This window comes from Theropithecus gelada, chromosome 14 (genome assembly GCF_003255815.1).
Source record: "Theropithecus gelada isolate Dixy chromosome 14, Tgel_1.0, whole genome shotgun sequence".
Taxonomy (NCBI): Eukaryota; Metazoa; Chordata; class Mammalia; order Primates; family Cercopithecidae; genus Theropithecus; species Theropithecus gelada.
In genome coordinates this window covers 47,375,554-47,385,240 of record NC_037682.1, presented here as the reverse complement: position 1 = coordinate 47,385,240, position 9,687 = coordinate 47,375,554, and the positions used below count along the sequence as shown (strand labels likewise).

At 41.8% G+C, this 9,687-nt stretch overlaps 1 protein-coding gene across 2 annotated transcripts; it reads right to left on the bottom strand.

Moving 5' to 3' along the window:
* Nucleotides 1-5,159: 5,159 nt before the first annotated feature.
* On the bottom strand, nt 5,160-8,844 carry LOC112606908 (serum amyloid A-3 protein-like). 2 transcript variants are annotated; one of them, XR_003115704.1, is made up of 3 exons: nt 8,704-8,844; nt 5,763-5,972; nt 5,160-5,442 (listed from the first exon to the last, which is right to left on the bottom strand). XR_003115704.1 is itself a non-coding variant. In XM_025357859.1 (3 exons), the coding sequence occupies exons 1-3, from the start codon at nt 8,792-8,794 to the stop codon at nt 5,304-5,306; spliced, it is 369 nt and encodes a 122-aa protein (XP_025213644.1). The 2 variants fall into 2 exon arrangements, 1 of the variants encoding a protein (XP_025213644.1); XM_025357859.1 differs by having other exon boundaries at nt 5,304-5,442; nt 5,834-5,972; nt 8,704-8,794.
* Nucleotides 8,845-9,687: the final 843 nt, after the last annotated feature.

The following is a 9,687-nucleotide window of genomic DNA, read 5'->3' as shown; positions in this document are numbered from 1 at the left end:
CTGATCCACATGCGTGTGGCAGTCCAGCTTTGCTGTAGGAGCAATGACTGTTGGTATGGGCTGTTCCATGTATCCGGATTTCTATGCAAAACCTAAACCTTAGAAGAAGAGATGTTGTCGTTGTCTTGTTGGAGGAGCTTGACTCATTAATGAGTCATCTCATTATTGAAGTTACATGTTTATATTGAAAATAAATTATTTGAGTAGGTTCAGATGATACTATGATATTTTGAGTTTTCACTTCCTTTCGTGTAGGCTTGATTTGCCTTGTGATCAAATTATTAGTGACTCTAGTTCACTAACTACATCATTCAGGGGAGTCAAGTTAACACACAAGAAACACGTCACCTAAATGAACTTGATGGTGTTAAAATGTTCAAATTCTTAAACTGTTAAGATGAAATTAATACTAAAGAAGATAGCAGGCCAGTCCCAAAGTACTCCCAGTTTCCTCCTGAATCTTGCATGCTTTAAATGTTAAGAGTCCAATTTACTCCAGTTAATTTAACTTTTTTCTGTCTGTCTTGTGGACTGGCTGACTCTTTTAGAACTCTTTCAAAAAAGTGCATGAAATATAACTTGTAAAGCCTCCCACAACTGGCAGTATTGTGTGCATGTGTGTAAACCAAATCTAGAACTCTTACAACAGACCTGCATAGTATTAGTATTGATTAAATAACCATAATTGTAAACATGAGAAAACCTTCATTATGAATTTCAGTTTTGCACTTTTATAATTGCAGAATTACATTTTTGCTGCTGTTATATTAGAATAATTTTTCAGTGTCATCTTGAAACAGAAATATGTATTTTAAGCACCTATGCAAAGGTAAATGAAAAACACTTTTTAAATGATTGCATTGTTTATTTTCTCCATAAGAATCATAAACATTAAACTAAACAAATTACCTATGATGGAATTGATTTACAACTATCCACTTTGATTTAATGGAATTAAATTTATAGATGATATAACCTACTTCCAGATGAAATTTCAAAAATATCAATATAATGTCCAAACAGGAATGGAGACATGCAATTATTTAAAATAAAATAATGTCCACCTGAATATTTTAAATACTCAGTCATAACTATATTAGAAAACATAGTGAAGGTGTCCAATGTTTGCCTAGAATTACTGTGATACTTATGTCAAAGTCAAATAAAACATAGAGGTGAATCTCTAAATTTAAAGCATTTTATTTAGGAAGTAAGAATTGCAATTCACGGCATACACACAGATAAGACAGGTGGTTGTCTTTGATATATCGGGAGAACAAAGAGAAGGTTGGGGATTTTATAAAAAGGAGAAGTGTTGCACATTGTTTTGAAAGAAATTTTATTGGTTTTAGTAAGGTTTGGGGGAGCTTGCAAGCTAGGATTGGTGAGAGATGGCAGCAGGCAAAATTAGTCTTAGAGGCACAGTAGGTTGTTTCAGCAGCTGTTAGATAAAACTGGTCTCCGTTTACAAGAGGCAGTTTCAGCAGCCAGGCTTGCAGAGAGTTACCTTTTTGGAGACAGAGGGTCACCCTATGTTGCTCAGGCTGTTCTCCAGCTCCTGATCTCAAGTGATCCTCCCACCTCAGCCTCCCAAAGCGTTAAGATTACAGGCATGAGCCACCACATCCAGCTCATTTCTTTTGTTATATACACACATATAGGTTATGTTTACCAACCATCATATTGATGTAAGTCTGCAGTTCAATACTTGCTGGTTTATGCTATATAATTTATGCTAAAATGTGACATATACTCATGGTATATTATTCGTTTTATTCTTAAAAAATAAAAATGAGTTTTAAAAAGAAGAGGCCAGGACTGGGCGCAATGGCTCACGCCTATAATCCTAGCACTTTGGGAGGCTGAGGTGGGCTGATCACTTGAGGTCAGGAGTTCAAGACCAGCCTGGAAAACATGGAGAAACCTGGTCTCTACAAAAAAAATAAAAATTTGCCAGGTGTGGTTGCACACACCTGTATTCCCAGCTGGGAAGATGGCTTGAGCCTGGGAGGTGGATGTTGCAGTGAGCTGAAATCGCACCGCTGCACTCCAGCCTGGGCGACAGAGTGAGATCCTGTCTCAAAAAAAAAAAAAAGAAGAAGAAGAAGAAGCTAGTCTAAAATTCATTTGTAAGTTGGTGACATTGCTGAGATAACCTGCCAATGTCTTCTCAACTTTTATTTGCGTCTAATACTCACAGCTAGGCTTCGTGAGTTTTTTTTTTCCTTTTCTTTTCTCTTTGGATCTCAGGTGCACAGAATTGGATTAATCATAATCCTTAGTTATTACAGAGTCTCGTATGTCATCCGTGTGCTAATGAAACAGAATTACATTTTATAACCAGAAATCAGTTTTTTTCTTTTTTCTTTTTTTTTTTTTTTTTTTTTTTGTGTCCCCAATGTCTCTCACTTTGATCCTGAACACAAGTCAATTCATACCTTCCCTAGTTACTCAAAGGTTATTGAAAGTACTATACAGGCCAGGTACGGTCTCTCATGCCTGTAATCCCAGCATTTAGGGAGGCTGAGGTGGGAGGATCACTTGAGCCCAGGAGTTGAAGACCAACCTGGGCAACATAGTAAGACCCTGTCTCTACAAATATATATAGTTTTTAATTAGCAGGGTGTGGTGAGGAGCACCTGTAGTCGCAGCTACGCGGGAGGCTGAGGTGGGAGGGTAGCTTGGGCCCAAGAAGTTGAGACTGCAGTGAGTGGTGATCATGCCACTGCACTCCAGCCTGGGCAACAGAGCAAGACTCTATCTCAAATAACAAAACAAAACAAGAAAACAGTGTTACACAGGTAGTAATTTAAAGTCATGGGTTTGATGGCCTTTAGTTTATCTCAAAATGGTAACTAGAAAGTCCAGTTCCAAGTCATGATTTGAAGCTTCCAATTCATTTAAAATGAAAATTTCTCTCCCCTTTCCTAGTTCAGCCCACTATAGAGAGGTACTTCAGTCTGGAGGGGGGTGATGACTTTGTTTCTCTCCCCACTTTCTCCTCGCACAGATAGACAGCTGCTCTTTCTGACCTCTCCCCAATTAGCAGGGAAGGCTTGGAAGTGAGAGGAGAGGGAAAGGAAAACGCTTACTTGACTGGTGTTTTCATAATATGGTTTCATGTTCTTTGGACCCAGCAGGTGTTTAAAGCTGATTCTGTGTGTGTGTGTGTGTGTGTGTTGTGGATTCTTCACATATACCACCTGTATCCCTGGAGACGCCTCTCCACAGCTCCCTTGAGTAGTGAGGCAACCTCCTCCATCTTGCTTGTTTTTTCTCAGCTTCTTATTGCTCCCCACACATACAGATTTGATATGAGATTCATAGATTAGTAACTAGGGTAGTTCATGGAATACATTCATAGGAGGAGTGATTACATGACCTCATTTGCAAGTGTGTTTTATAAGTTCTAAACTCCAATGCAATTGCTAGTTACAGCAAATGGTTAAGAATGTTGACTCTAGCATCAAACTAGCAATGCAACTTGTGTATGTTATTTAAATTGTCTGTGCCTCAAGTTTCCTGAGCTCTAAAATAAGGATAATTAAAGTATGAGGATCCAGTGGATAACACAAGAAAGCACTTAGACCAGTGCCTGGCCCCTGGTCACTGCATCATGAATAGTAATTGTCATTCTACCACCTTTATCATGAGCACACTTTCTTTGACTGCCATTGACTAGTTTAGAGGAGCTTGAAAATCAACCAGCAGGAGGACTGCCATATTAACCACTGACTCTGACAAGGATGAACCTGGATTCTCAAGAAGGCATGAACAAAGTGCTACAGAGGCATTCATTATTACCCCAGGGTAAGGATTTAGGAGCTGACAGGTCTGATTCACTGAGAAAATGACATTTTACCCTGGCACGAACCAAGGAGTAGGCAAAGAGAAGAGAAATAGCTTTGAAAGGTATTTCTTAGTACCATGGACAGGGACTGGTTGACACTGGGTTTGGCAAATGAAGTGGGGAAAGATTCCTGGGATTATGCCTCCGTGGCAGGGAAAGAGAACACTGAGGAATCCAGATTCCTGGGGGGAAGAAAAGAAGGGACACAGCTGACTGGACAGAAAGGAGGCCTGGATATAGAGGGGCCTAGAAGAGTCCACTGTAACCAGAGATGCTTGTGCCAGCAAGACCCAGGAGAGAGGGTCCAACTTGGGAAATAAACTATGTGGAGTGTCTGAGAACACCCTTCTCCAAGAATCCAGAATTTTCTGGGATTATGAAAGGGATAGCCTCAGGCTACGTAGTGAACCTGGAGATGGTCACTGCTGGGGCCAATTCATTGTAACTCCAGGTACTTTTGCTTTTTTTATGCATTTTTATTTGATTTTTTTCTTTCCTTCTTTCTAACTTTCTTCTTCCTTTCTTCATTTTTTCCTTTCTTCTTGTCTTTCTTTTTAGAGACAGGGTCTTGCTCTGTTACCTGGGCTGGAATGCAGTAGTATGATCATAGCTCACTGCAACCTTGAGTTCCTGGGCTCAAGCTATCCTCTGGCTTCAGCTTCCCAAGCAGCTGGGATGATAGGTGCACATAACTACACCTGGCTGTTTTTTGTTTGTTTGTTTGTTTTTTGTTTTATAGAGATGGGGGTCTTCCTATGTTGCCCAGGCTGGTCTCAAACTCCTGGCTTCAAGCAATCCTCCCACCTCAACCTCCCAAAGTGTTAGGATTACAGGCATGAGTCACCATGTCCGGTCCTTATTTGCCTTTTTGAAGGCATATTATTTGTCTACAAAACCATCTGGGCCTGCTGTTTACTTTGTAAGAAAATTCAATCTCTTAAAATAATTACAGACTAATCTAGATTTTCATTTCTTCTTTAGTCAGTATTTGTAAATTGTATTTTTCTATGATTTGTTGATTTTTAATTTAGTTTTAGACTTCATTGCTGAAGTTGTTCATAGGATTCTCTTACTATCTTTCTATTTTATGAACCATATAATTATAGTCTTATAGTTGGTCCATATTATGGTCCATACAATGTGGTCCATGTTTAGATATAGTTTTCTCCCCAATTCCCACTACTGTGCATTAGTGCCTTATGTTTTAAAACATGAAACAGTGATGTTTATTGATCATCCCTATGGTACTAAACAGGCCCATGATCCCAGGAGAACTGTCATATTCTGCTTCCAGATTCCAGTAACAAACTGGATTTCACAAGCATTTATTAAGCATTTTTATGTGTTCTGTATCAAGTACTAGGGATATAGAATTCAGTAACTGTAGGTCAACAAATGTCCCTGCCCTCAGGGCTCACAGCCAGGTCTCCTGAGAGCAGAGTGAAGAGGAAACTCAGTATTTCTCAGGCAGGCCAGCAGGTCGGAAGTGATTGGGGTCTTTGCCAGTGTGGCCCCATTTGTTGGTAGCATGGCCAGCCAGCGAGTCCTCCTTATGGTCTCCTGTCAGTCTCTGGACATTCTCTCTGGCATTGCTACAGTCCAGGCAAGCAAAGAGATTAATCACCAGGCCAGTGAGCAACAGCCCACCTTCCCATTCTCCCTGTTCCAAGGGAAGACTCTGGGAGAAGCCCAGAAAGGCCAAGGAAGTGGTGGTGAAAACACTGACCCTGCCTGGACACCGCCCCACTCAGCCAGGCTGGGCTCCCCTAGGCTGGATGAACAGCACCCAGAGAGGGAGGGTGAGGAATCACTCACTCCTACCATCACTCAGACCCTTGCACTAAGCACAGAGGCAAACAGAGAGCAAGAAGAGGAGGGTCTGCAGCCTCTAACTTATCTACAAGGAGCTTGCCTCTCTCCTGACTGTCCAAGGCAGGCAAGCTCTGCTCACCCATCCCCGGCAACATCAGGAATGTGCATTACTTGATCACTTCTGCAGCCCAGACACCCCCAGGCCCCCTTTGTACAGCATCGTAGTTCCCCCAAGCATGGAAGTATTTGTCTGAATTTTTGTAATTGGCTTCTTTCATGTCAGAGTAGGCTTTCCACATGTCCGGAGACCCTGGAAAGGAAAGAAAATGATCAAAACAATTATGTCTGGGAAAATAGAGGAATGAGCAGTTTTCTTCTCACTAATTTCTTCCCGAAGATTTCAGCCTTTAACAAAGCCCTCCGAAATTATACTGGCTTGAAATAAATATTCTTCTACTTTTCACTTCCCTGGGTTAATGTAATGAGAATTGTACTTGGTGTAAGTTTAATTCTGTTTGATTCCATTCAAAGTTCTGTTATTACTTTTTTAAAAACCATGTGTGATACACCTAAAGAAGAGATGAAATGGGCCTTAAGGGATGTTTCATTGTACAATGAACTTCTTCCTGGGAGGACCCAGGGAACCCTTAGACCAAGGTGTGAGAACACAGGGGATTGTGAGGGAGGCTGCAGACATACGGCACTCCTAATCTAGTCAATGGGAGAAATTCATGCCTGTAGTTAGAGTGAGGACTACTTGGTCCTGAGTACATCTGAATGTCCAGGCTATGTTTAGAAACTGACATCTGTCAAAATTCAGTCAACAAGTGATAACGGTGAGTTATTTAAGAAAGCTTTATACAACTGGGTAATCAAATTCAGAAAAAGGACAACTGACCCACTAGTTCAGAACCTCAGTGTCCTCCCCAGTGAAATGGAGGAGTATTGCCTGCCTCAGAGTGATTATGCAGAAGAACAGAGAAAATGCATGTATGATGCCTAAAACATTGTAGGTGGTCAATATATTATCATTTCACTTCTCTGGTCCTTAGGAAAGGTGGCATAAGAATAAAGAAGGGCTAAACTAAGATCAGGAGCAGGGAGTTATGGACCAAAGGGATCTGATCAAGCTAGAATTAAGTGACGAATAGTTTTTAAAAAATTAACTGATTATGGAAAAGGGGGAACTCAAATGTAGAGTTACAATCATGACTTATATAATTTCTCTATGAGATAATTCATCTTCATTTTATGCATTTATTATTCCTAGTGTCAAATTGATTGCTTTTATTCAGAGTTTATAACATTTTACTCGACTCATTCTTCTGAGTTACTAACTTAAATGGCTCCTTGATGTTCTGGTTGGCTTAATAAGTACTTCAAAAATTCCTGGCACATTTTATCACTTTGGGCAGCAAAACAAGAGGTAGTGGTTCTCAGCCCTTACTGTGTATAAAAATCTACTGAGGTGCTTGGTAAAGGCAAGATTTCTAGGCTCTATCCCAAGAGACTATGGCTGCTAGGGGTGGGGGGGTAGGGTATGGATCCAGGAATCTTCATTTCATTTCACAAAGCATCTCAGACGCCAGGTGAGTCTCAGGCAAGTGGTCCCAGAACAACCCTTTGAAAAATATTAACCTAAGGAATGAAAGATATTTGTAAGTGAGTGTGTGAACATGTAAATAGGATTAAAAGCAAATCCTTAAAACCATTTTTCAGAGGCTCAGAAAAATAATAATACCTGAAATTTAAAATACTGCATTCTGAAAACAAAATTTTGCCACTTTATTATGGCTAGTGGGGTATATTTCTCTCTCTCTCTCTCTCTCTCTCTCTCTCTCTCTCTCTCTCGATGGAGTCTTGCTCTGTCTCCTAGGCTGGAGTGCAGTGGTGTGATCTCGGCTCACTGCAACCTCCACCTCCCGAGTTCAAACAATTCTTCTCCCTCAGCCTCCCGAGTAGCTGGGATTATAGACGCATGCCACCACACCCGGCTAATTTTTGTATTTTTAGTAGAGACAGGGTTTCGCCATGTTTGCCAGCCTGGTCTCGAACTCTTGACCTCAGGTGATCTGCCCACCTCGGCCTCCCAAAGTGCTGGGATTACAGGTGTGAGCCACTGTGCCCAGCCTTGGGTTATCTTTCTCTTGCTAGCAGTTTTCTGGCCACGTATAAGCCCCAACAGAACCACCATCAAGGTAATTCACTGTATCTTTTACTGGGATAAGTGGAGCTAGACTTATCTTCCAAAGGCATCACATCCTATTTGCCATTTCTTAGATAGAGGATGAGCTATGTGTTTACAAATGCAGAACTCTTGTTTTGAAAGCAGCAGAGCACCATGATTAAGAGCAAGGTCTGCAGAGCAAGACTGCCTGGGTTAAATTCTGCTCTGCTTTGGAACTTCACTTGGTATCTTGGGTTGCGTGTGTGTGTGTGTGTGTGTGTGGGTGTGAGCGTGTGTGTGTGTGTGAGCTTCTCTGTTAAGGGTTTACTTGGATCATAGGACTAAATGATGGAAACCAATTCATTAGTACAATTAAAACAGTGCCTAGTACGTATTAAAATCTCAGCTAAGCTTGGTTGTTTTTATGGGGACTGTTGGCTCCATTCTGCTTCCCCGTGGACTCGCCTCACACGATTCACACGATCGCCTCACACGATCAAAGCAGGTTTGATCTACCTGCTTCCTGGCTTCCCAGGAGACATAGACAGGAGCTGTCCCAGATTCCCCACTAGGGCGCAGTAGAGCCCCACCGATATTATGAGAACGTGCACCCCTGAACTCCGCATCTCTCTCACGCTCCTGCTGAAAAGAGGCAGCTCACACCTTATGCGGCCCCAGGCTGGGGGATCCTCATAGAAGAGTGTCAAAGCTGGCCATAAAAGCATGAGAAATCACGCTTATGAAAAACCATGCCCCTTCTCTATCCATCTGTGGCATCACTAGCACCTTTGCCCAGTGGGGATGTGGCCTCTGCTCAGCTGAATTCTGGGGGCAGCCAGAAGCAGCCTCCTGCTCCCTATCCTGTGGACCTTACCTTGGCCAGCTTCCTTGAGGAATGTTAACCATCGTTGGCTGCTGACACCCAGTACCAGGGAGCAGAAAATGATGCCAATGGAGAGCTTCATCCTGCTGCAGGGCCAAGAAAACACAACCAAGGATAATACACATTCTGTTTCAAGTTTTTATTTTTTGTAATATTGGCCCATTCTTTCATTCCAAGAAAAAAAACCCACTCGGTTTTACACACACACACAGACACACACACACAGACACACAGACACACAGACACACACACACACAGGTGTATGTGTATAGATAAAAGATAGAAGGTCAGAGGGTCTAGGGCTCCATTTCCATTTGTCTCACTGGAATCCCAGTGTCTGACAGAAAAGGAGCAGTGACCCAGGATAAAGCAAATCAGGCACAAGTTACACCATGTTTGAGAATCATTATTTTAGATTTAGAGCCTGCCAAAATGAGGGATTATGCCTCTTTCTGGGTTCTGAGCATATTTTAGGCACAGTAAGATGAAAGTTATAGGGCAGATAGCTGTCAGAGGGCTTCACTGTCCCTTTGGTTCTTATCTAAGGCAATGCTAAGCAACATTTGGATATTCCCTACACAACTTCCATTCCATGGAAAAGGTGAGGTTCCCTGTGGTCAGTGTAGTATCTGAGCTGGCATGGCTCACTTTGTCCCAGGAGTAGACAGTAGAAGAGTAGGGGGAGTTGTCAACCATCCACAGCCACTGGTCACATTGTACTTGGCGGAGCTGCTTCATAAAGCAAGGCATGTGATGTCCAGACCTCCTTTTTCCTACTCTTCTTCAGGCAGAAATTGCAGGCCAATGATCATACCCTGTCACAATTATTTTACTCCCTTTGGGACCATTCAATGCTGGAAATCTACTTTCTCGTTTCATTCAAATCATTCTCTTCTTTCATAGAAGTTGATATGGTTTCGATCTGTGTCCTCATCCAAATGTCATGTTCAATTGTAATTCCCAACATTGGGAGTG

Excerpts from the sequence above, each read along its gene's own strand:
- LOC112606908 (XM_025357859.1), bottom strand. The coding sequence starts at position 8,794 with ATGAAGCTCTCCATTGGCATCATTTTCTGCTCCCTGGTACTGGGTGTC. Across the intron at positions 5,973-8,703 it reads CCTCAAGGAAGCTGGCCAAG|GGTCTCCGGACATGTGGAAA; the intron begins GTAAGGTCCACA and ends TTTCCTTTCCAG. Across the intron at positions 5,443-5,833 it reads TGGGCTGCAGAAGTGATCAA|CAATGCCAGAGAGAATGTCC; the intron begins GTAATGCACATT and ends CCTGGACTGTAG.